Below are 27,563 nucleotides of genomic sequence, written 5' to 3' on the forward strand. Positions count from 1 at the left end.
TGATACGTAGTTGAAATAAATTCTTTCAAATCCTTGTCGATATTTACGTTATAAAAATTTGTGATTTCCCGCTTCAGAATTTTCATAACAGTACGAAACACTGATATTATATATTTATAAAGTATTTAAAAATATTGTTTATCTTCTAGTATGTTTGCGTGACGTGCGTAATGAATTTTTCTCCGTCTATTATAAATGATTCTAAATACAAACACGCAACACATATACGTCAAATAAAATACTCCTCTATTGAAATATGGAACGTGATTATTTTGACGATTCAATGGGATATTCAATCCTGCGTAAAGTCGCGGTAAATGTTATCGAACAAAATAAAATAAATATCAAATATCTCGTCTCTTTTTATTTAATTTCGTTGATTTAATTTCGCTTGGATTAATATCAATGGCCAAGACACATTTCACGGGCTGACCGGTTAATCCCTCATAACATCCCCCTTCAGCCGTTTGTTCCGCCCTTCAAACAGGCGCCATGCTAGCGCCATAGAATGATCCGACAAACAGGAGCGACGAAATTATGGTACGATATTCGACACATCCGGTAATCCAGCCGCATTGCACAACATCCGAGCAAATCGAATTCGGGTCAGATACGTCAGGCGCGTTGGTGTCGATCTAATGTCGTTGATGATCCGTCTATAAATGTGCCGATTTTACCATGAAAATCACATTTACCATTACGTCACAGCTACATCTGTAGCCAGGTATTCGCGTTATTATCGTTAACGAATTAATCTGCAGAAGAATCCAATTAATTTCAATATGAAATTGGAGATATTTCATTCGTGATTTTCGACGAATTGATTTTCTTTGAAATCTCAATTATTTATTTTTCCCACTACTTTATCCGTTATTATTTTCGAAAGTGCGACGACGCGGAGTTTCGATAACTTTAATAGCTCTTCAATAAGTACTGGGATAAAACACGCCAATTCAGTATTACACTAATAAACCAATTTTTCATAAAACAAGCGACATGCCCTATTCATTTGTACAGAGCTTTGGATTAACCTCGATATGATATTGGAGTTATTCTATCACGATTTTTGATAAATTGATTTTAATACGTAAAAACGTACTATCTTCGAAATTCTGTAGATAAGAGCTTTATCAACTCACGTATAGAATTTTCATGACTTTAATAGGTCGTTATTGTTTAGAATTACATTAATAAATTATTAAGTTTCCAAAAAATTGAACTACGTGTATTACTATTATTTCTTATTGACTAATTTCAATACGAAAATCCAAATATATTTTCTCACGGATTGATCTCTTTGGAATGTCACATATTTTAGAAAGCAATTGGAAAGTTTTCAAACACTCGTGAACAAGAACGGAGCAAAAATGTTAAATCGATTAGACGAACCAACAGCTCGTAGGGGGAGGTGTCCGGCGTGTAACGAAAGGGCTGGGGGTTTGCAAACGTCACGGGCTGTACCAGAGGCTGTGGACTGTTAATTCGACTCTGACGCCGTGATTTAGAGTCGTCCCGCGTGTACACACAATGTGTGTGTTGTATGTGCGCGTGGGTGGATGTTCCAACGTATAGTAGACATGCGTGGCTGCGCCTTATGTATTCTGGGATGCCGCGAACAAACGAATGTTTTCCTGTTTATGCTGCTGGCAGTCAGATTGGCCCGATGAACCATTGCCGTCATCGACTACCACTGACACTTTTTACACACATTTTACTTTGCTGACGACGAGCGAATTAACGACGATTCCAGCATACAAATACCATCGTCTCATTCCAAGATGAAACGCTCGATTGCTTCTTCTTCATTCCCCTTGGGTCGATTTACCTCGTGGAATCTGATTCATTGCAGTTTCCGAAATGCAAAGATTAACGCAATGGCGCGTGCAAGTGCACGGCTGTTACCTATTTTCAACGTTCCTCTGAATCGTTGGAGCCGAGAAGAATGTACGAACTGCCATTATCTAAAATTAGTCGCCGATACGTTCTTAGAGAATTGCATCTGGCGAGAACGAGGGCGTGATTCCGGCTACGCAACTTTTTTTTCTCTCCCAGCTTTCTTATTTATCTCCATTCTTCCATCTTTTTTTCCCGCGATCTGTCGTTCTTCTCTCACTCCCCTCGGTGACCCGTTCTTATTGCATTTCCTTTCGCCTTTCTTCCTCCCCTCGTTTCTTCCTTCCGTTAGACTAGCACACAGAATCCTTGGCTTTCTTATCGTCCATGAACCTCCTTACTACGAACCACTTTCCACGTATCCACCAGTGTCCCTTTCCTGTCCTTCCTCCTTTCCTTGTCCTTTCTCCTTCTATCCCTGCGACCCATCTTTATTTTCGTTCTTTCGCAATTTCGCCTCGATACGCTCGTGCTGACGGTCCAATGGGTTTCCGGAAAGCATTTGCTACGGTTTCTTCTTCCATCTTACGACTGGTACAGGATACGGTGAGTCGAGCGTGCACGTTAACCTCTCCCTCCCATTCCACTTCCAGCCTTTTTGTTCTACTTTTATGCATTCGCCGCACCCGGGCTATCCTGGCAACCAGTATAAAAGTGAAAAATGACCGGGCGACAGACAGCATTTTCGGTTTCTCGGTTCCCCGCCGCGCTGTTTTGCCCGTGTCGCCGCCTTCGTGTCACATTCACGGACCCGTGGAATATCCGTGGCCCGCTGCTCACCGATATTTATACGCTCAAACGATCCCGCTTCTAATGCCCGTTCGATCGGGACAGCTTCTTCCTGCCGCCACGTTGCTGCCCCGGATCCATTTTCTCGCTCGTTTAAAGCCGGTGCTCAAAGAGCCAGCAGTTAGTTCGATCTTCGTCGATGCAGCTTAAAGAGTTTCATCGGCTCGCGATAAAACATACGCCTTGCGAGCGTGCCGTGAATTTGTTCATTTAAAAGTTTCGCTGAGGTAGGGTAAAGTTGTTCGGTCGCTTTATCAACCTGTTAACTGGTGCACCTTTCGATTACAGCTGCTTCTCCACTGTTTTCATCCTGACTATCTTTTAAGAGGATTTGCATTTATAATCAGGATTATGGGTTCGTCGATAAATTAATATTAAGTAAATATTTACCCGTTGCTAGTAGACATATTCTTCTTCTTTTATGGATTTAGGTTTATTGATCGATGAATAATGAAAATTAAATAATTTAAGAAATACATAGATAGTAAGCGAATTTACCTGCTTCGTTTAAACAACGAGTAAATTCATGTTCAGACGGCGGATGTTTATACATTTATGGAAACTCAAAGATATTGCAATATGCTCCGAATGCGTATAATATACAAAAGCACACATAATATCTAAATTATGATACACGCTATAATCTCTACCAAGCGAAATAAATCTTTAATTAGATAGAATTTCCCTAATTATATTCTTTAAAATAATAATTTATATGCACATCTTTGATGTATTCATTGCATCGTAATTTATTAATGTCTTCGGAAAATATCTCAACGATAACCAAGGTATTTCTCTTTCAGAATCAAGCATCTTTCGCGAATATTTATCATATTTCTCGGAGTTGAATAATAAAATATAGTGCTCCTGAAAATATTTTCATTTTACTCACTGCACTTTAATTTATGAATTTCTTCGACAAATATTATAGAAGTAACCGGAATATAATTTTCTCTTAACCGAGTATCTTTCACATTTATTTATTTTACATATTTCCTTGCGTCGAATGGTAGAAGATAACGAAAACTCATCCGCGCCCGTTTTCTTTCCTCTGCCTCTCCGGGTTTTCAGAATAATACATTAGATAAGGAGCCGCGCAATGATTAAATTACTCGAACAACAGGCATCGTAATAGAATAATACCCACGGTAATTGCATTGTGCAACTAATTGGAGGGACGAGCTTCGCACTTTGGCCAGGACGGTATTATCCTTGCACGAACCGTTTCCTTTTAGAACATTCCCTCGTACGTTTCATACATCCACGTGCACATCCACACAGCCAGAAATAAATTATTTGGTATGCGCCTACGTCATATGGCTTTCACGAGCAACTTGCACTTGGCGCCGTGCATGCATCCTTCTCTTTCATTCTCCGTGTATCTTTTTTTTTTATTCTCTTCTTCGTTTTGCCACTTCCGCTTTCTGGGCTTCAGAAACTAATCTCACAAAGGTTTACAAATAAACGACCCACTCGACGTTTGCTCTTTTTCCTTTGGGCGCTCTCTATCTCTCTCCGTGTGTTCACGGTGATTAATTTTACATATCGCACTGTGTCTGTTTGGCTAATCCTTCGTCGCTCACGAAAAATAAACGTGATGTTTGACTAGTGTTAAATAGTAGAATAGAGTACACGGAACTTTTCGAAAAACTATTTTATTCTTCCTGTTTGTGTAGCAATTTTTGTGACAAACAGACTTGATATTTGATTAGAAGTAAAATTATATGGTAGAATTCATATGGAATTTTCAGAAGTGATTTTGTTTTTCGCGTATCTGTTTGCATCCGGTATACAAACTTTTTCCTAACATTTCACATGGAAAACGTTTTATCAGATTATTTGGTACATATAACTATGCGAAACAATGTTCGAAGCTTTGTTATAAAGTTATAACAAAAACGAATATATATATATATCTTTTACAGCAATAGAATTTTTTGTGCGAATAACTTTAATTAAAGCTAGAGGTATCAAATAAACATTGGTATCGGAGTTGATTGATTGATTGAAACGAAATAAAACCGAAATGAACAGAGTAGCATAATAAATCTAATTTTTTACTATCCTATATTTTTATACCAGTTTCTTTTTAACTGCATTGTGTGCGAGTCTATTCTTTTCTTATAAAAGTTAAAAGTTATATTTGAGCCGTCAGTTCACTGGAAATTTATTGCGATCCGTGAGTTCTAACGTTTTTTATGAAATTTTACTGGGCTGTAAAAACGAAACTTTAATATGTCAAAAAGTAGAGAAAGTTTTTGACTTTTTCTCTACTCTAAAGTGTATAATAAATGGCGCATAATGAATATAAAAACACGACAAATTTATGTTATATCCTAACATAGGCAGACAAAGTTTGCTTGGAAAAATAGTAGAACATACTATATACGGTACGCGTACAGAGTACTAGTTCGATAAAACATAATTCTACACCACGTTCTTCGTTTGATTCTTGTGCAACAGCGTCTACAATGTCACTTGTCGATCGCGTTCTACGGCCTTGAAATCTACATTAAACACGGAGGGGACAATTGTCGTTAATGTCTCGCTGTATTGCGAGCAAGTAATCCTCCGAACGAAAGAGAAACAAGAGTACTTCTTCTTCGTACCCCCGTCTGTAATTTATCCTCAATTTACTCCCTATTACGTGCATCCATCTTAATCTAGCTTTAAACGAAACCGATAATCGCTTCGGTCCTATTTTCTTAAAGTCTTCGTCCACGAAGAAAGTCGATGCGAAATCATTTCGTACACGTAACAGACAATTGCGCTCTGATTAAATTTACCGTGCATTCCGTGACTCCAAGCAGAGCCGAGTAATCATGTTCGAAAGGCGCGGCAATTATCACGAGACGCCAGATGGGAGAAAATATCCTTCCCGATGAGAGACGTTTCATTATCGAAATTACCAGAATAGATGACGAAAGCCGAGGAGTCCAGCTAGTCATTTATTCGATTTCTGCGGAACACTAATTAAAAGCGGCGCCCGTCCGACGATCTGGACGTCTCAGTCGGTAGTTTGTAATTAATTTTATTGAAATCGAACGAAGCCTCGCTGCGGCCGCGGGCAATATAAAAGTTGGATCGTAAAAATCAATCCGCGAGTGGTGAGGCGCAAAGGGAGAAGAGAATTAGAGAGACACTGTGAAAGAGAGAAAGAGATAGAGAGGAAGCGCTTCGCGGAACAAAATATCGGTTGAAATGCGAGCGGAGACGAGATTGAACTTTCGACCCGATCTCCGCGCCGCTTCAACGAGACAGCCTCGCACTTGGTGCAAATTGCGAACTTTCATGCTCTCCTCTTCTGTTCAGCTTTTTCAATAAACCGTGGAAACGCGAGAGGAGAGAAAATTGCCCCCTGTCCGTGGGTAAAAGGAAGAGAAAATCGAGAGAGAAAGAGAGAAGGAGGGAGGGAGGGAGGCAGGGGGAGGTAATTCACGATAGTTTCTTCAGGCATTATTCGATCTTTATGACGTGACTGTATCGTGGCTCGAATCGTTTCAACGTAATTTTCTGAAGCCAGTTAAGTTGTCAGTTATGATCCCGGATATGTAAAACGCTGCCTGTTTCATATAGTCGAAGCGTGGCAAGTTGAATTTCACCGACCGAGCTATCCGTGGTTTTATTTGCGTTTTAGTGGCTGAATCAACCTGACCCGAGCGAAAAATTAAGTTGTCCAAAGTAGTTCGGCCAATTACGAAAGTTCGCCAACAGGTTCGGCTTGCTGGCGATTTTAAAAGCGATTCGTACTCAAAAGAGGTAGACGTCGCTCCGAGAAGTTAATACCCCGCCAGTAGAAAGTGGGTCATTTTTTATGGTCAGATTGACGGACCATTGCTGAGTTATTATATCAAGAATTGGAATTCTCTGGTCCTTAAATTGAAATTTAAGAATTACAAAATTGGAATCTTCTAAAGTAACAGACCTAGTCAGCGTTTGAACATTTTTTCAAGAGTGGAAAAGTTAATATTTTCAGTTTCAAATTGAAAGAATCCTTTTTAAGCGAAATTAGGGCAATTCTTTGCAATCGTACACGTAAAATACATTGTTTAATTACACGTTTAATATCATTTCATTCCCAACTGCAAGTCGATGAAGTTTTATCCGTACGCCAGTAGAACCGTTTCCCTCTGTGCTCGGTTCTTGCGCCTCTAAGTTTTAATTTGAGCAGTCGTTACGCGATAAGCGTTTCGCGAAGTGCACATCAACAGGGCGGATTGATCGCCGTGCATTAATTTCGTCGCGCGAGAAAATTCAGCGGCGAGCGAGCGGACAGCTTCCGTTTCGACGTTGAGATATCGTGTTCCGTCATTCTGACGGACAGAAACGGCCCGTTCAACGGATCGTTAGGTAAATAGAAAAAAAAGGAAGGGAAAGAAAAGCAAAAAATAGACGACCGGATCCGGTCGAGTGATTTCTTCTCTTTAGAAGTGCGGCTACCTGCCACCTATTTTCCACCCATGAAACCCAGAAAGCTTTCTCGCCTCTCCTCGCATTTTTCAAGTTTCTCGCCACCCTTGTTCCATACCTTTTTCGCCCCTTTCTAGCCCTTGGTCCGCCTCCAACCCTTCTCTCCCTTTATCTGCATCCCTCTGTCTTTTACGCTTTTATTCCCCTTCGTAATTTTCGTACCCTTACTATTCTTTCACCCTTTGCTTTTTTTTCAACGTCAAGACAAACGTTATCATAATTCCTAGGTAACCATTCTCGTATCTCGAGTTACACACATATTTATACCGAGGTCGAGTCGTTTAATTTTATTACTTGAAACACAGCGGTTGTTCCGAGTACGGAAAGAAGTCCTTCTCCTCTTTCTCTCTTTTCTCGTCCGCAAAGCGAATAACGAACAGAACCTTTGAATCTTTTTTCTACAAGTATCTTCACGTGACAGAGTTTTTACCATAATGAGAAAGCGAACGAAGGAAAATAAAAATTAATTGTGATTATCTGTTCCTCCAACCTTTTGTAGATTCAGCTCATTTAAAGGTTTATTAGCTTACTGATAAATTGAGGAAAAAGGACGAACTGTTCTCCGAGAAGGAAGGAACTCTAAAGGTACTTGCCTGAAACATTGACGACGCATGACACAGTTCCTCGAACAGCAAAGAAATAAAACAGACGAAAGTATTTGTTCCAGTCACCGGTAAGGGAGTTCTAACATTTTTGTCCTTTCTCTTCGTCTTTCATCGTCCCTCTTTCTCCTCGCCCCCCTTTAGCCTTTTGTCTCCCCTGTAAAGTTGAAGAAGTCCGTTTAGTCTAGTTTTATTAGCGGCACGCTGCCTTTTCTTTGTCCCGCTGCTCTCCGTCTTTCTAATACGTCTTCATTTCCCGTACATTTCCCGAACGCTACATCAATTTAATCTCTTTTTGCCTTTGCAAACCCTCTTTTCTCTCGATCTTTCTTTAATCTTGCCAACAGTTAATTAATTGAAACAATATAAACAGTAGTCCACGTGACAAAATAAAACGGTCCCCCAACGTTAATGAAACGATAAATGTTTAAAGGGAAGGAACGCGAGACTTCACATTATTTGCAGTTAATATGTCGCGCACGTTTAACGAGATACATTCGTTTTTTCGAATCTAGTAGTTCGCTTGAAAATAGTAACACGAACAGACGCAGAAAGTACGAGAGAAAAATGTTCATGGAACTGTACGAGTTGCCACTGGCAAGTGAAAAAGACCAACGTTCTCCCCTGTACTCCCACGGCAGGGTCGTATTTACGCGGCATGATGTAGCGTGACTGGCAAATTTCACTTCAGCTCGCTGTTTCTGCGCGAATTACGCGACGTTTATAATCCGTAACCCGAGCCGATGCAATGGGATGTACCCCGGGATGCGTGCACGACAAGCACGCGCGCAAACACACGTGTCGAGCACGTGGTAGTTCTTCAGCCTAACCGTGACGAGAGCTCTACGCTGTTTACACCGTGTTCCATCTCCCCTCGTCTCGGGAAATTTCACTTTCCCTTTAACCGTAGCCGAGTTGTTCCACGATTAGTAATTCCTCATCGAAGTTGCTCGCAGTCTCTATATTTCCTCCGCGAACTATGGACGTAATATACGGCGTGGCGTGCAGCACGCCGTTGAGAGCGAGCCCGTTGATCGAGCGTAAATTAGGCACAGCTGTAATTATCGCAGGTGCACGCGGTCGGTTAATCTGAGACCGACAATTCGCAACCAAACTACAACTTGGAATAATCGCGAGAAACGGTGAAAAAAAGAATCCTTGTTGCGATGTAATTACGTTGAAGCAAATGAGTCCGGCTTAATAAACTGGTTTCTCGTTAATTTGAATTTTTCAATCGTACTCCAGCCTGGTGGTATTTAATTCAATATGCTTGGCGTGTTATTACGGAATGAATTATAAACAATTCAATTCTTTTCCAATTAAGTAATTCATCGTACAGTGTAGTCGCAATGATGTCCGGTTATAACGTTGGCAAATTAATTTACCGTACAATGAGATAATGCTACACCATATGAATGTATAATTACGCTAGTTTCGAGATGTAATTAATTAAAATCAATGGAACGATGTTAATATAATGTTCACTTCGAGTTAAAGCATTCGTTCAAATGTTCACGTCCATGTATAGGGGAGAGCGTGCTCATTACTATGTTTTTTCTTTCATCCCGATATCTCAACTGCCTTTGGAGATAATTAATTGAAATCAATGGAACGATGTTAATATAATGTTCACTTCGAATTAAAACACTCGTTCAAATGTGTACTAAAATTCATGTCCATGGATAGAGGAGAGTATGCTCATTACTATGTTTTTTGTTTCATCTCGATATCTCAACTGGTTTCGGAGATATGGCTGTTCTAAGTTGCTCATTAAGTTACAGGGAATGCGGAATTCCTGAATGCAGCGTGACCTACATTTTTTCTTGGAAATGCGTACGTCGCAATAGCAATGGTAAAAAAACGCTGACTCAACGTCTGTCACTGACCAGCGCACGTATCGCTAGTGCGGGGTAGGTCAGTGAGCGCGTGCTAGAGAAAGAGGAAGAGAGAGGTCCGAGTGTGCGACAAGGACAGAGCGAGTAAATTATTAAAAATTCCCTTCCTCTTTACACGACGATATCTCGGGAACAGGACGTCGTATCGGGACGAGGTAAAAAGCATTTTAAAGGAGAAGAATTGCCGCTTTTAACGTGCTTCGTGCCGTTGATGACGCGTTATTATATTCCGAGTTATTGCGGTGTAAAGTTTGAGAAATTTCAATAGGTTTTCCATAGGATTTTCCAATAGAACATGTGGTTGGTTTGATGTTATATTGATAAGGTAACTTTTGAAATGTTAAATTGCATACAGTGCTGATAATTAGTATAGAGTTCAGCCTGTTTCTGTTTACTAAGGAATTATCACTTGTAATTTGTAAGCGAGGCCAAGTTAAGTAACTAAAAAATTATTTTTCGACGTTTCGTATACTCAGGGCCGTTATAAATATAAAATTAGTTTTCCAATTCTTATTTCGCGTAATAATTACAATCTAAACTATGTTAAACATATTACAAGAACTTCCTTCATTTATATATTCACCACTGAAAGTACAGCGCGAAGAAACGCTTGCACGACTTTTTGCGAATTCCAAGCAACCAGATGTCGATTTATAATTTCGTTCGAAGCGCTATACAAAATTTGGTTCGAGCGCCGTTACATTTATTATATTACAATTACAGCGAAATAGTAGCTGACAGCGAACTACATCGCAAAGTACATCCATTACCCCTGTGCGTCGTTTCAACTGTCTAACTGCAGGTATGCATGTCACATGAACACACGGAAGTGTCGTGTACGCGTGTGACACGGCAGTGTGAATGCATCATATGCAAATAAAGCAAGGGGGCGAGGTCGTGGACCGGCAAGTTTATGCGAGAACACGATAGAAATTTCGAAGATGAAGACGATTGCACCCAGTCGTATTACGTTGCTCGCCATAAATGTTCTCAAATTGCTAGGATTGTTCGTGCTTTAAGATAACTTAGAGCCAGTCGAGCCTCGACCTGCGTCTTGCTATTCGAAATTGTAAATGTTTTAACAATCGAGATGTCGTAGCCATTGTCATCAGAAACTATTATTATACTATAGGACACATGTCCTGTCTTGGAATTACTTGACATTGTAATAGGATATTCAGGTTTCCATTGCTACGTCGATGGCGGTGGCCCAGTTTGTTAAACAATGGAACAACTACCGTTGTAAGCTTTCACTCGCAGCGACAATTAGAATTGCAACGCAGCATAATTTACGTTGCGAAAAGATGGGTCGAATGAGTTCGTTATACGACACGTGAAATTATAGCGCAACAGTGTTTATGGACGTAATTAATAATTGATATGAATGTAATTAGAAGATGGATGAATTTAGAGTGGATGGACGATCGCAACATTGGAAACTAGATATTAAGTCTGGAATGATATACAATGCTTACAACATACAATGCTCTGGAATTACTCTGGACTTATATTCAACCATTTGGGAAACTCATTCCGTGTAACGTTCCCAGTTGGGAATGAAAGTGTAAGTTCCATTCCTTGAAGCATCGGCAAAGTAAATTTCGTTCAGGAGCAACTCTATAACGATTCAAGCCTCGCTCGAGCAACTCTTTGCCAATGAAATCAAGAACGAACCTCTTTTCTCATTAGAGAGAAGATTCGAATCTCTGCTATATTCGTAGATAAAGCCTCTCTGCGCGGAGTGGATTTTATTTTCAAAACCATTTCCGTTTTATTTCGCTGATTTCATTTATCCTCTAATAAAGAGCAATTCTCTTCACACCTATTGTTCCAAATCTCAAAAGTCATTTAAAACCAAGTGTTAATACAGTGATTTTATCATTGTATGGAAAGATAGATTCTCGTCTCGAGAAGAAAAACTTCTAGGTAGAAAATTAACATTCGCTGTTAGAGAATTTTTGAACAAGTGAAGCAGAGCATCGCATGCTACATATTTCTTCATAAAGAATGTGCAAGTGAGAACTTAGGGAAAGAATTGTGAGGATTATGGAAGAGTTACGGCGACTATGAGAACGAGAGTCAGAATTTAGGGAGACGGAATTTCGGCGAATTATGTCACGTTGAATGAGAGTTATTGTTACCGTTATAAATAGCAAAACAAAGGTAGCACGATCTAATCTTCTGGTTAAAACAACTTCAATCTATTTAATTAAGAATTAATTACATATACTTAAGAAATTACCATCTATACATTCGTTCAACTGCTTGTAAAGAAACTGAACTTTTCTTACCTAAGTTCCAATCAACTTAAAAGCATAGTTTGTTTCTGTTTCAAACCTCACACTCAACTTGCAATTTGCTTGATGTATAGTGGCTACAACAAGTATTGACACGTACCCTTATCTTCCAACGAAATTCTTCTTATCTTTTATCGGGTCTTTCTATCAGAGTTTACACTCGATTTTCATAATATTCAATTTTTGCAGCGATATAAAAACCTTACTGAATCATACGAGATTTAATATATCAATGGTCTACTATATCGATTAATTACTATGGAAATGCTATAACAAATATTTAAACGCATACTTTGTTTCCGTCTCAAGTTTTACACTCGCACTCGAACTAACTAGCAATCTGCTTCGTCTTATCGCTAGCTGCGAGCGTAACAGACAGACCCGTAGTCCCATTCGAGCGTTCCAGCACGTTTCAGCGGCTGACCCAGCAGAGAGCAATAAAGCAAAAGTCAGAAACGGGTAAACCCATTGATTCTGTCCGCTCGTCGTGGCAAAGCGTTCCATGAAGGCACGCAGAAAAGTGGAAAAAGTATACGGTCGACAAGGAAATGTCCACTTTCGCGGAAATTACGCGGAGGCAGTGGCCAGTGACACGCTGACACGGTGGTGTACTCGCATGTACAACGGCTACGTAACCGAGGGGTTGGTCTCGCACAGCGATGTGCCGACTGGCAAGAGCGACCGCACTTTACGAGCATTGCGGCGAAAATATATGATTCTCTCGGTGGCCTAGCGCGACCGTAAACTTTCGTCCTCATTGTTTCGAGCGACGGAACGCTAAGGGTTTGGGGTTGAGACGGTTGAGGGGAGGGGATGAGGTTTGGTCTGGTTTAAGAGCGGTAGACCGCCGCAGGATTCGAGACAGACGTAAGATTAACGGCTGGTTTGCTTTGTAGTTTTATAGTCACCAACTGTTATTCCCATCCCACTCTTTCTTCGTGGCTTCGACGTTTCGCCTATCCGATATCCTGCCTTCTCGATGACTATTTCTTCTAAATGGAGATTTATGATGCGAGAAACCGTGTACCCAATGTCATCCAGCAAAGTGGATAGTCGTAGGTGGAGTTAAACGAAACGAGAAGAATTCTCTGCTTGCAAATAGCGAAAGTGTCGGCATTGCAGTGATGAAGATGTAAAAATTTCCTTGGAAAGTATAGGCTAACTGTGTGAATGTACACATTTATTGGTACGATTGGAAAAATGGAACCAGATGTAGACGTGTTTCTCTTAGTAAATTTTGCGCTGAGGAAAAAGGAGAGAGAGAGAGAGAGAGTATTTTCTTTGAAATATTTAATTCTACATTGTCTGGATATTTTCATATTTTTGATATGATAAATATTGTATAAACATTCACGGTTTACTTTCGGTACATAATATATCACAGAATTAAGAATAAAAATATATCAAATGAACTGGAGAGCTTCTCTCATTTCTAAAATTAAAAACCTCGGTAAAAAAGTGGGACAAGCACATCCTTCTCGAAAAAGAAATTAAGTACAGAGTTTACGCCGGGAATTTTGTTTTAAAATCGTGGAAGTATTTCATCGTTCCAAACTCAACTTACAGGAAAATCGTATTACTTATAGCTTTATAAGACGATCTGATATTTCCATTTAGATTTAATAGCTGGAATTTAATAGGAGAGTTTAACTTCAGCCACAATCTTTTTAAATTAAAGATACTGCCACTTGAAGCTTTTCTTTGAAATTCACAACAGTTTGTTGCATTGCAATCAAATTTTCGATTTCCCTCTTATATTGTGAAACCTGCAAGCATTACGTAGAAGTAGCAGATTCTCAGAAAAATCGTATTAAATATATGGCATTTCAGCTATTATTTGTAACGAAAGAGGCTCTTCAAAAACTTCCAATCTTTATTGCGTCTACGATAAGGCGTTCCTTACTTTCGTACGTAATGGTTCCCATAATCCCCCCTTCGTTTCCTTCGAATGCGGATTTAAACATCGTTCGTCATCGTTTTACGCAAACGACACGCGTCCTCCTCCTCCCTAAGAGGAATCGCGCGTTACGTAGACGGGTGCAAAAAGGGGCAAAAATCGGGATAATACTTTCGGGAAATAAAAGTGTCGTTTGCCGGTGAAAAAAGCTTCGGTCGTAATAGCAGGGCGAGAGAGATTTCGAGGAGGTGAGTCGAGTGCCTACGAAAGATAGCGTAACGCCATGAGATTTAGCACGTAGTAATTCGCCTTAATGCCGACGTACATACGCGTCCTCGTCGGTGCTCCATTCGAAAGCGATATTTGTATTTCGTGGGACGTGCCGCCTCTGCCTCCTTATCGTGAACACACCCAAGGAGATTCACCAAAGCGCGTTTCTCTTTTATCGCGTCGCCTTACACTGCAAACAGAACGAATGACTACTTTTTGCCGCGGTTACTTTTATCGGGTACAACGCCAATATCAACACGTTGTAGACTATACGAATTGCGCTTAATTATTCGTTGCATATTTTTTTTTCTTTGTAAACGATGTATAGTTACATTTTTAACGCTATGCTTTATAATAGGATTACGGATTTTTAGGTAATTTTATGTATTTAATACGAATAAAATATCGTAAGAAGGAAAAGGATGAAATAGAAAAAGAAATAGAAGTAATACTATGTAGCTGGAGTAAAAAGTTTTTGACGTTTGAAGAATCTATTTAGAGCCTATATACCTTGCTGAATTTTCTATAATGAATGTTTGAAATAAGCTTTAAGTTTGAGTTAGATATACTTTCGTATCATATTATAAGGCCAGCGATAGGGGATCGAAAGTTAAAATTTTCATGAAAAAGTTAGTGAGTAAAGTAGCTTGTCGTTTAAGCACCATCTACCTATCGCGTTCTTAATACTTAATTGATCGATAAACCAATTAATCCACTGTGGCGTTTCACAGTAACTTTACAATGTAATAGACTCGGATAAATCCACTTTAGTTTTGCTTTAATGGGCGCAGAATGAAATATGCAATTGCTAAGCCAACGAGAGAATTCCAGTAGAAAATTATGATACAGATGTGTTTCAAAATTTTATAATGATCCTTCGATCTACGGGACATTGACATTTCGATAGGTGTTGCACATTTTCATCGCGATATTTTGATCCACGAACTTCCAAAATTTCGGCAAATATTTTCAAATTTTGTCACGACGTTTTAATCTACGAACTTTTAAAGCTTCAACGAATCTTTCGAAATTTTATCCCCGTCTTTTGAAACGCGTCTGTCACATCGCAAACATAGCTATTGTTTTTCTTTAATTACCGACTAAGAGAGCCTGAGGCGTCGCTGTACAATTATTCTAGTCGATCTTCAACGCCAATGGAAATGAAACTGGCGTGCGTTGGAGAGAGTTGGTGGCGTTGCGCTTGAGGCATAATTCTTTAAAAAGGGGAAACCCAAGGGGGAAGGTAAAAGAAAAAAAAAAGCAGAAAAAAAATAAAATGTCTCCATGATCGGCCAAAGGAAAATAGCCCGCGGCTCAGCTAGAGACAGAAAGAAAACACTTTCGGTTTACGGGACCCTGTATACGGTTTATAATATTATAAAACTACGTCGATGGAAGGGGAATAGCTTGAGGGGTGAAGAAAGTGGCGAAGGAATGAATCATCTGCGGACATTTTCCTGTGAGCGAACCCATAGCGGCGAAAAAATAGAAACAGACGGTGCTTGGTCAGACGAAGTAACGCGACGGTGCGGCTGAGATAAGGCGGCTGACACGTTCGAGCACGTTCTACTGATTCTTTTAAGGGTATTGATTAGGATTACAGGCACGTGTTCGGATATTTAATCTCATTTCGATTATAGTTTCTACCATTGGAGAGATTCTGCTCTGTTCTTAAAACGAAGAATAAAATCTGAAGTAGCGGATTTCTTTATTCTTCATTTCGATGGTTTTCTTAACTTTGCCATACTATAGTGGGGCACCGGGAATATTCAGCAGTTATTTCTGTTTCTGACATTTCTGAGAGATAATGTTTGTTCTTTATACTTGTGGTAATTTTTTACTATAATAACGTAAGATTAAATATGCATATTTTAAAGACGTTTGTTAGATATGTTGGTTTGGTAGATAGATAAATTATACGTTAACTTCAGCTATTTAAATACTCCCAGTTTTGTAGGGAAATGTTCAAAACACTCATATTTATTTAACATACGGTCTACTATAAATGGGTACGTATGCAAACGAGAAGAGGAATAAAGGGCCGAAATAAAATAATATCTTGAAATTATGCTGGAAATATGAAACGTATATGCACGTGCACATAAAAGTTCAGATATGCAATGCAAGGATATAAAGTGCAACAATAAAGGCGATGGAGTGCATAAACAACTTTATATTCTCGGAGAAAAAATTATAGTGCAAAAAGTTCTGATATATTCGCCGTGAAACTTGCTCACAAAACAAAAATGTGTACAAGTAGTTAACACTAGAATTATTAACGTTTAATGTGTACCTGTGTATATATTATACGCAGACAATTATAGCTAGAGTGATAAAAGTAATTGCCCAAAACCATCATTTCTACCAATGTATCTACAATTAAAAACTACCATATATATATATATATATATATATATATATATATAATTATATATATATATCTAACATAAATTCTAACGTAGAAAACATTACTTTTAACTCTTACTGCAGTGTTCAATTATACAGAAACATAAAAAGCATTTTATTTAAATTCATAGTGCAGTATCCAATTATGCAAAAATATAAAAAAGCGTTCTTTTCTTACATTCAAAGCATAGCGGTAAATTATGCAAAAATATAAAAAGGAAACGTTTCCTTTTTAATTCATAGTGCAGCGTTCATTTACTAGGCAAAAACATAAATTCCCGTCTAGCAGCGCGAAAGTGTTAAGCTTTTTCTATCCTCCCCTTTGACTCTACTCTGTCAACAGTGAGCCCTCCCGGTTGCCTATAAATTCGTCACGCGGCTCGATATCCCAACCCTATTTCCCGGGGCAACGCTAAATAAAGAGGTAAAGGTCGACGTGTAACTAAATCCCTCTGCTGCACGACGATTTTCAACCCGTGTACATCATCCGTATTCGCGAACTCTGCTTTTTGTCAATTAATCTGCAGTTATCAGTAGGTCGGGATAGGATGAATTCGTGCGACGTTGGGAAACCAGCCGAGGGGAAGTTGGTCATTTGTATGACGCCAGCGTGCTGCTGTATATACGGGTGTTATCTGTACACCGAGCTTCGCCCCTCTGGGGAAGAACGGCCTGTGACACGTTAACGTGAGACCACGAAACGAGAGAGGGACGAAGGGGAAAGTTGTTGGTTGTACACGATGGAAAGAGGATACCCGGCCTCTATGTTTGGGTAGAACGTTGTTTATGCGAAACAGTCAGCACAGCGAGTTACGATGTCAGCGGCTCGTTCTGGTTGGCTTCGTTTGATAATTCGATAGCACTTTTGCACCTCGAGCATCGCGATTCTCGTCTCTCTTCTTTTTTCTTTCCGCGTTTCAAGCTACACGCGCTCGGTTACGGTCCAATTAAATTTATCCGGCTGTGTTTTCGACCTCGAGAAAAAAGCGTGTCCGCGATCCAGTGACTGTAAAAGGGTAGTAGAAAGCGTAGAAGAGACGAGGACAAGAGAATACAGTTGTTACATCCTCTTCCCTTTCCCGTTATTTCCTTCTTTCTTTTTATGAATTTCGAAAGCTGCTGTGATTCACACATCTCGAACATGAGTGATTATTACGAGTCTGCAATGAAAAGCAGCTAAAATTCCCCGTTTTATTTCGCGCAAATGATAAAAGCTGCCGCATTTATCCGCTCGCGGTTCCACGAGCGGGTCTGCTCGTCCTTCCAAAAACAATAAATAAGAACAAATGTACTCATCAAAGATCATCCAGCAGAATTAAATATTCCAGGAAAGTCGAGTCTTTTGCGAATCGTTTATGAATCATTTTCATAGATACGAATGAATGATCAAGAATTCGAAGAAAATGGGGTCTTTTATGGGTTTCTTTCGTATTTCGAAAGATTTGGAGATGAAGGGAAACTGCTCCTTTTCTGTGGCTCGCCACGTTGTGTTAGTAAAGTCGTGATGAACCATGCTTTTATTCCCAACTTTCCTTTCGGATCAATCCCTGTCAATCGCGAATAGGTATCGTTCCATGTCGTTCTGATGATGATGGATGATGATGGAGAGACTGTTCCTAGGTATACTAACGAGGCAACCGTTCGAATAGAGCTCGCGACCATTCCGACGGACGAGTTCATTCAGGGAAACTCCAACAGATTACGGGTAACACGTGTCCAGTCGTACACACAGAAGGGAAGAAGTCGAAAAACGAGAAAGAAACTCACAGGAGATGAAAGAAAACGAATATCCCGATCTCGTTCCTCGAGATTAACACGGATTAATCCATGGAAAGCGAGGCGTTTAATGAGCAAACAAGATCCATGTGATTTTTCTTTTATCCTCCGCTGGAATATCGAGGAGAATTTTACGAGTCTGTTGGAATTTCTCGAGCCTTCTTTTCTTTTTAAGAAGAAAGAAAATATTTCAAAGAAGTTAAGTTTCTTTTGGGGTAATTCCTTCGTTGGCGGAAAAATGTATGAGCTACCGTGTAAGAGTTACGAGACTAATGGATTCCATTAAAAATGCTGCTTACAGTGGCTGCAAAAAATATTGCCATATTATCGTATTTATTACAGCGTTTGCGTATTAATCAACGGGGTCCAAGCATATTAAATTTCGTATCATTTAGTATTTCTTTTATACGGCTACAAAAATCTGATACAATGAAAATGAATTGTAGAACGTATTAATAAAACGCCTAAATATGCGTTTTGTCGCCCTCCTGGATATTTGAAAATATCAGTAACATTAATTATGAAAATTCATATTAATTATGTTAGATTAACATTACAAGTAAACTACTATTATTTGTTTCTAAAAAAAACATTGTACATTTATCATTTATTTTTAAAAGCCTCGTACTTTGGAATTTATCGAGTTATGTTCCACTCTTCAACTATTCCACGTTAAAATATCTACTTTTTTTTTTTTCAACCAAGTAACATAAAAGTTAGGAAATCAATAAAAATGGACTTGTCGTATCGTCTCCGCGAGGTTCTCGTTGTATTTTTCGTATTATTGTTATAGAGATCAATAGAAACGAACCATGACTAACACATCCACTAACGAAGTTTCTACTTCGGACTATTACAACAACAATATACCTTTCACGAAATATAATTTCACAAACCCAATTGTTTTGCTTGTAGCGCCTGTGCAACTTCGTGAAATATCGAAGGAGGGTTCGCAGCGGCGACCAAACGATGCCAATAATGACTCAGCCGAAGGGGATTTGCCCGTTTTTGAACCGACAGCGGCGAACGTCAGCGCATTCGTCGGACAGACCGTGTACCTGCCATGCCGCGTGCGAAATTTGGGAGATAAAGTGGTAAGCCGCAGTAATTTTCTTGCCAAATGGAACGCTAGTTACCCATCGAACCTTGTTATTTCTAAAGACAGCACGAAGAAACGACGAGAAATTATGAGTGTTCTATATTTTCTTTTTTTATTTTACTAAACAGAACTGAGAGGAAGAAAAAAATGTTTAGCCTCGTAGATCGTATTTTATAAAAGCAGCGTGAGTTTTATAACCGATATGAAAAGTTGCACCATAAAGGTGCCACGTAAAAATACCAAGGCTGAAACTGTCCCTCCGGCTAGCGTTTCGTTAACCAGAGGCAGTAAAGATTCCTGCCACTTTTCAAAATCCTAGACTACAGGCCTTCTTATCTTGTTCCGTACTACCAGGAGAGAATTTTTTATTCGTGAATATAGCGACCTACAACTTTAGAATAACCTGCTGGTTAATTGTCCTTGCAGAGAATATCAGAGATTACTGTTATATTGTATTTTATTTGGAATATTCATACCAATTGAGTGTCAATATTATTGAACGTCGCTTTTTTGATATTGCACTTATGCTAGGTACTTTCAAAGGATTAATTCATAATTTCTTTTTCACTGTTTTCTCCTCCACTTGGAATCTACAGTTTAATAAAGTTGAACAAAATCGAAATATCCATAGCAGTATGACATGAACTGTCTTTATTCTAAGTTTGAAAATAATACTTTTCAAGAATGTCGAAATCAATATTTCTGATATAAACGTCTTTCACTAATTACTACATTTAATAGAAAGATAATCTTGCAAATATACGTTCAGTTGACATGGTATTGAATTAAAAAATTTTAAAAACAAGAAACGTGACTTATCACTCTGTGCTTTCCACGTAATACATAATAAATGAAATTTCACAATCATTTAAAAGAACAATCGTAATCCCATAATCTAGAAGTGATCGAAAAAATCAACTTAAAGAGTTTCATTTGAGAAGTACGTTTTATATATTTGCCCAAATGTTTAGGTGTACAATAGTGTGCCTCGTAACGTATCACCGATAGGCGATAGCGTAGATATTAACCTCAAAGGAAACACGTTGATGTCTCTGTGTTCCTTCCTCTATGTGCCTCGTTTTGATCGATTGTCACGAACACGCCAGCCGTACAGGCTTTTAGAAGCAGTCAGTGTCTACGGTTTTCGTGCTGGCTGGTTTCTAATCGTGACCGCTGTATTTATTGGTCGGTCGTTATTACGGAAACGGCGATTTGTCATGGTCTGGTATTAATTACACCAGGCGGGGTGCAGAGATAACGGAGGCAAAGGGCTACGACGTCGTCGTTGTCGTCAGAGACGCGAGACAACCTGTTTGAATAGAAATTGGCCTACGAAATGGGAACCGGGGACTCGAGCGCAACTTCCGAAAATTAATTGTTACAGGGCTGTTGCAAAGTACGCGCACTGCCGGAATACGGGGCTGTCTCTAATCGAAATTCTCCGGCCTCGTTGACTTACTAGTCCCTTTAGTGTATTTCATAATTTAAACGAACTTACAAGTGAAACGATTCGATCGTGTGCGGCCATTTGCTACGTTTTGGAGAAATCTTTAAGGGGTAATTATGATCTTGGGTGGTTTTCAGATACCTCTAGTTTCAGAGAGATAGGCGAAATTTATTGGTCTTAGATAATGTTCCTAAGAAGCACGAATAGAGACCACGCGAGAGAAGAGACTGGCAGAGATATTTAGCCCACCGAGAATTAAGCTTTATAGTAGTTCGCTATATAACTCAGGCACACAGAATAATTTTCATAATTTCTTTATGCTGCTATAAATACTTGAATTCCTCGTCATATGTTGGAAAAATTGTAGGGCACGGATGCTTTAAGAACATGTGTTTTACGGAAATACAAAATCAAACATTTTACAGAAATCAAAGATGCAAAATAATTTCTGTACATTAAAATAAAAATAGTTTATATTATGATGCCATAAATACTTGAATTTCAATTGTCATAAAATTATAAGATCCAGATTATGTAATAGTATATACATTACAGAGGATGGATCACTACAAATCGTAGACATAAATTAACTTTCACAATTGAAAATAAAAATATTTTGTACTTTATAATAACTACTACAAACATTCGAATTTCTTTATGTATCAATTGTAAGATCGACATATGAATTTCCTCTATCAGGCGAGAAAGCCAACCGTTATCTTAATTTTCCATTTTGCTTCCCAAACAACCACGATTAATTACAACGAACAATTCCTGTTGCCACGGACAAAGAATTCCTAGCGAGTCTCCAAAGTTTCTTCTTCTTTTTCTTCAGTGAACACTCTGGCTATTTAATTCTCGTTTCCGCGGATCTTGCGCATTTTTCTATTTCATCGGTCGATTACCGCGCGGGAAATCGCGAAATGTTGCTGAAAGCGGTAATCAACGATTCCCTATAGTCAGCATTTCCACCAGCGATAAAATCTTCTTGCTAAAATCTTTCTCTGTGTCCCGGAAGCAAACGCGGACCAGGCGGTGGTTATAAAAGTTTTGAAAATCGATCGCCAACTATTAGAGAGAAGACATAACCTTTCTAGGGGTTGGATGGTAAAGGGCGGAAGCAAAGTATGAAAGAAAAGCGAGGAATTTATGCTAATCGATGATCATAATCATTTCACGGGGAATCACGGATCGTCGCACGCCAGCAATAACCTTGTCTGGTTGATTCGTTTTGCTCATAGACAATCGTTAGGTTAAGGGTCGCTTGACGCCGTGTTCGTTGGATATCATTTCGTTTTACCGCTCGTCGGACGTCGACGTTGTATTATTTCTGAATCCGATTCTCGGTGTCGGCGTCAAAGTGAAAAAGCCACTTTCCGGCTATCAACTTTCCCACCAATATTTTCCAATCGATCGGGCCCTGTCCGATTTTTTCCAATATATATTCCTTCGGTTCTTTTTTTCGTCTATTTTTAATCGAACGATCGGTTGTTTGATCAAAGATCGACCGTAACATGTCATAATGGGCAGGTCATATTCGATTCTCAACCGATTAATATGGAAGCTAAATGAAATTTAATCGAGGAGTTTTATCGATCAAACGCTGCACTCTGATTTTCACTGGTTTTTACCTCGTTCGGTAAAAGCTCGCGGTCTTATTGCAAATTTTATGCATTTGCGAAAAAGTTCAACGTGATAATACGCATATAATATGCAAAAATATGTAGAATAATATAACACGTTGAGGTGAAAGATTTTTTCGAGAAAAAAGAGCAGCTGTCGTTTTTAAATGGTGAAACAGATCTCTATTTATGTTTGACTTTTATTTGTGTGTATAAGAGTACGTTTGTACATAAACTTCCACAGTTCAGTTAACAGTATTTAATCTGCCGCTAGGGGGATTAATAAAAGCTTGCAATTTTTGTTAACAAAATATTAATCACACGGACAAAACACATTTATCTTAGGTTACAAAACACTGGTGTTTGATCTCCCATAGATTTGACGGTATTATATTAATGTCGAAATAAAGTCGTCATTGTACATCCATTTCAAACAATTTTTTCGTTAACGCTATTGTACCGCACCTGCGTCCGTCCATGAATATTTCACCGATTCGAATATCGTGGCTACGTCCTTTTTAGCTCGTTTCCGTGTAGATTGAAACCGTTTTCGCGACATGCTTTCGATTCAATTTTCCCTATTTGAATCTTACTCTGTTTTCTTCCTTCATTGAATTTGTCTTCATTCATTTTCTTCCCAATTGATTTATTTTTAATTGAATGACGATTTGAAGTTGTTACGCTGTTAAACAAAAATATCGAGACTTAAAAATTCTTTATAGCCGAGTTGTAAGGCAAATTAATTACTTTGAATCAAGTAACTCTATCTCATTCTACAGTACTCTGCGAAAATTCATATTAATCATGACTAGTGCTCGTGATTGGCAAAGTAGCCGTATTTATTTTATTCCAACGCAGATTATTTTCCATCAATATTTACCAATGCTTTATTTGACACGAAATGTTGGATGTAAATAGCGCAAAGTGGTCCGTGATTTGTTGACTTTGCCTGTGTCTACTCGCGGTTTTGATGGATGACCGGAAGCAGCCTGTTTCGCTGTTTATGCAAAACTCGAGGAGTCGGTGTCGTGCGCCGCCTATCATTTCCGATGGCGCATATTCGCCAGGAATTTAAGAGCAGAGACCCGGTTTCACAGACGTAACTTGCAATTTCGATTGTCCCATATTGAAATATCGGGCAAATATCGGGCAAATAACGAGCAAACAGCGAGGCAAACAGCGAGGCAAACAACGAGCATTGGAAATTACAGTAATGTAGTTCGACATTTCCCATGTAATTCATTCCACGACCGCGTGTTTTTGATTTCACGACTACATCGGCCACGCTACGAAACGCGAATATCAGTCAACAATCGAAGAAAGGGCGGTTAGATTGATGGCAGTAGAATGAACCCGTCAATAGCCAGACACGAATCTATCTAGCAAACTTTGGATACTCTGGCAATTTTAAAAATCCATTCTACGCGGAAATTCAAACGGTTTCACAGGCTGATGGAACAATGGATGACGGTAGGACAAAGCTCGTAAACTTGACTGGCGATCGATGAATCATTTTTGTCACCTTACGATCGATCGATCATAAATTCCCTGGCTGGCGCTCATCGTTCCATCGAGCGAGGGATTAACGCGGCCCAATCAATACGTTTCCAACAACAGACCAGTATATCGCTTCTCATCCCTGATCTGTCACTGTCTTCATCCCCTCCACTGCGCTGGAATCTCACCCCTTCGTCACGCTAATGTACTCGAAACGAGGACAAGAAGAAGACGAAAGGGAGAGAAACGTATCGAACACGGTTGAACACGCGCCTACCCTGATCCGAAAGTGACTCGTGATTTGTTGACCTGGTAGACAGGCCAAACAACGGCCTCATGATGGATCGTTGTGAAAAAGAGAGTCTTATCGGTCGGGTCAGATCGATTGCGCGTACTACAAGAACTCGAAATCGATCCTTCTCTCTCTCCCTGTTTCTCTCTCTCTCTCTCTCTTTCTCTCTCCGTGGCTGTTAGCTGCTGCCGCATAAATTGATCCACGCGAATTCCAGGCGCGCATTATTTATGGAAAGGGAGGAAGAGAACGGGAGAGAGCCGGCCGTAAATATGATTAATTTTCGTTTCTCGTCCGAAAAACCAGCTGCACCGTGGGAGATAATCAGCAGGCGAATATACACCGCGTTCCTGCCTATTTTTCCCCGCTCGAAATATGTTTGGAGCAATCGAATGCTCGTCACGAACGGCCGTTATCGACGTCGCCGTTCCACCACAGCAGATTTCACGAATTTTCCTTCCCTTCCTGTGTTTTTCGACGAACTCAACACGCTACCTTGTGTAATCGCGTTGTATATTTTTCATTTTGCCCCGGGGATAATTTGAGGTGAGAAAATTGAATGTTTTGGAAGTGGACGTTGGACATGGGAGATATTTTTTTGGACACGGTATTTTTTTTTTCTCGAAGAAATTTATGATATCGTTTGCAGAATTATTTTATTTTATTTTTTTCCTTCTTTTTGTTTTAGGTGTTATTTCCTCAAATTAACTAGTTTTTGATAAAAGCACGTTTTCGTTAGAGCGCCCGACAACGGAGAAAGGAGGCTATTGTCCGGTCGAATTTCCAGTTTTCCAAATGAAATTGGACACGGTAAAGTTTCGTGTCGAAACTGGTCGGGGCGGGGAATTGAAAACTCGAAAATTGCCTATATTTTTGACGTTCTCGGCGCTCTATTTTTCCTCCAAACGGATCCATATATATTGTTACACGAGCGGAATAAAATGCCAAGCCCTCGAAAACTGAATACCTTTGAATTTTTCACGAGTGAACATTAATTCGTGTCGGCGACAGTAAATAAACGATAAACACTGCGGAATATATTTAAAAAAAATTTCAACAATAATCTTGTTCCGACTTGTCGTCTACACAATCTTTACATAAACTCGTATTTATTGCGTTTAACTGTCCATGGACAGTGAATTGTCCATTAATCATTTGCAAATTTAATTAAAAAAAAAAAGAATGCTAGAAAGAATGCATAGAAATTTATGTGACATGTGACAAAACATAGTATTAGTTCTTTTTCTTTTACAAAATATTAAACTGTCAAAACCATAGTCACTTTAATTTATCTTAATTCCAGTGAAAACACTTTTATTCCATTAACATCGAACTACTACACTCCATTAGTACTAAAATTGAGAAGTGTGAGTGAATTATTAATAACAATATTTACGAGTTGGTACGCGTTGTTACATATACGCGTTGACAAATTTAATTTCCCTCTTTTGCATTCATTATATCTTACATTTTTTCCAATATGTTCCGTACGCATTACTGTATTATATATAAACTTTATGCCTTCGTTATTATGCTAAATATTCTGGATTTTGCTCTTCAATTCAGCAATTTAATGATCGGGGATGAATACACAGGATAATCGACTAGACCTCAAATAATTCCAATGGCATTTAAATCGGATGGTTTGCTGATCGGCGGACCACGAAAATACGCCAATATTATTTCATATAGCGCGATAAAAAATTATAATAATTTCAACAGAAATTGTTCAAAAGGAATTTGATGTGTATCCGATATATAGCAGAGATTATTATTATAACAATCAATATCAATAAATCACACATTATGAAATATAGTTCGTTAGCAATCTTTCTTCAGATATAATTCCGTTTTCATCTAATTTCCCTTTTGTAAAAGCATAGAATATTCGATTCAATCTCAAATATCATATAAATATATATATATATATATATATATATTTATAAAAATATATATTATACTATAAAAATATGTTGAAATCTTAGGATATAAAACATTGAACGACGGTGAACGTCAGAACCTCGATCGACACAGTTTCATTTTATGTTAGAGTGATAACAGAAGCATAGCCACGCGATTGGTTAGCAAGATATTCGGAGGTCGAGCGTTTCCCGTGCGTTATTTCCGCAATTTCGTTTCGAGGCGAGGTAATACGGCCGCAGCTTGACGTCACGCTGGCTTAAATGGCTTTGAAGCGACGAATCGAGTGCAATTTTCAAATTTTTCCCCAGCCTGTATCGAAAAGGTTTCGAACCGTTCAACTGTACACGATGTACCAGCGAAAACTACTTGGCAGCGAATAAAAGGAATAGGGAAAGATTTTGGAAAGAAGTTATATACATGAAATCAGGATTCACACGGCTTCTGTGTACTGCGTTTAAAGGTAGCACAGCATCGAAGCTGGGAATCTTCGCAGCTGTACGAAGGCAGTGAATCATTTGTCACGTTTCAAACTCGAAAATTACGCGAAAAGCTGTTGGAGCCTGTGAGTAGCTTTCTTGAGGAACACGTAGTCGAACGTGTTCGTAACGCGATCCCGTGGAATCCGGTGTTTCCTGGCTTGAGAATTTTCGGATCTTCGAATTTCCGAATAATTCCTGCTTAGCGGAAATTCGCAAGCTTATCTTCACGGAATACGAAATGTCACAAATATGCATGAAATCCTTTTCTTTGCGATCTTCAAGTTTTTGTTGAAATTTCCGAGAGTTATTTCACACGACCTCGAAGAATTGCAATTGTAACAGGACCGCAGTTTATTAGTGAAATTTCACAAGTTACAAATTACAATTTATGGATTATCCGTATTAGCGAGCAACTTTGCATATTTTTCGTTAATAAGCTTGATAATCAAACGTGAAATTTTGCAAGTAAATTTCACGAATTGTCAATTAACTGATTATTCTATCAGAGGGATATTTCAAGAAGAAAAATCTATACTAACTTGTAACTTATAACTTGCCAATTTACTAATATTACTAGTTAGCAAATTATTGTACATACAAAAACTGAAGCCCAGAAAAATACACAAGCATATTATAAAACTTGCATTCTATGCGTCAACTGATTGAGACGGTATGTATCTTCAAAACTACCTGCTTCCGCGTGATCTTTAACAAACGCAGATCAATCTCTCGATTTTCTAATCATTTTCTAATCACGTTGCTTACTTAATCTACTAGATATACTACGTATTTGTCGATCTTTCTCCTCTACTATGGTCAAAAATATTCGCATTAGACGAAAAGGAACAAGAAGAACCCTTGGAGGTTCATCAAGTATTATCGTAATGTTTACTTTCCCAGAAAAATATT

General features: G+C 38.9%; 2 protein-coding genes across 5 annotated transcripts in view; one reads left to right on the forward strand and one right to left on the reverse strand.

The window, feature by feature from the left end:
* LOC122574255 overlaps positions 1 to 27,563 on the forward strand; it is a 116,525-nt gene that overhangs the window by 19,443 nt on the left and 69,519 nt on the right. For all 3 annotated transcript variants that reach the window (XM_043741626.1, XM_043741627.1, XM_043741628.1), the window contains one exon: positions 19,211 to 19,389. In XM_043741626.1, coding sequence (XP_043597561.1) covers positions 19,211 to 19,389 — 179 coding nt within the window. The remainder of the gene's footprint in view (positions 1 to 19,210; positions 19,390 to 27,563) is intronic.
* The window catches only part of LOC122574256 (basement membrane-specific heparan sulfate proteoglycan core protein-like), a 298,381-nt gene that overhangs the window by 15,732 nt on the left and 255,086 nt on the right, over positions 1 to 27,563 (reverse strand). The window lies entirely within an intron of this gene.

The sequence above is a fragment of the Bombus pyrosoma genome, linkage group LG13, assembly GCF_014825855.1.
Source record: "Bombus pyrosoma isolate SC7728 linkage group LG13, ASM1482585v1, whole genome shotgun sequence".
Taxonomy (NCBI): Eukaryota; Metazoa; Arthropoda; class Insecta; order Hymenoptera; family Apidae; genus Bombus; species Bombus pyrosoma.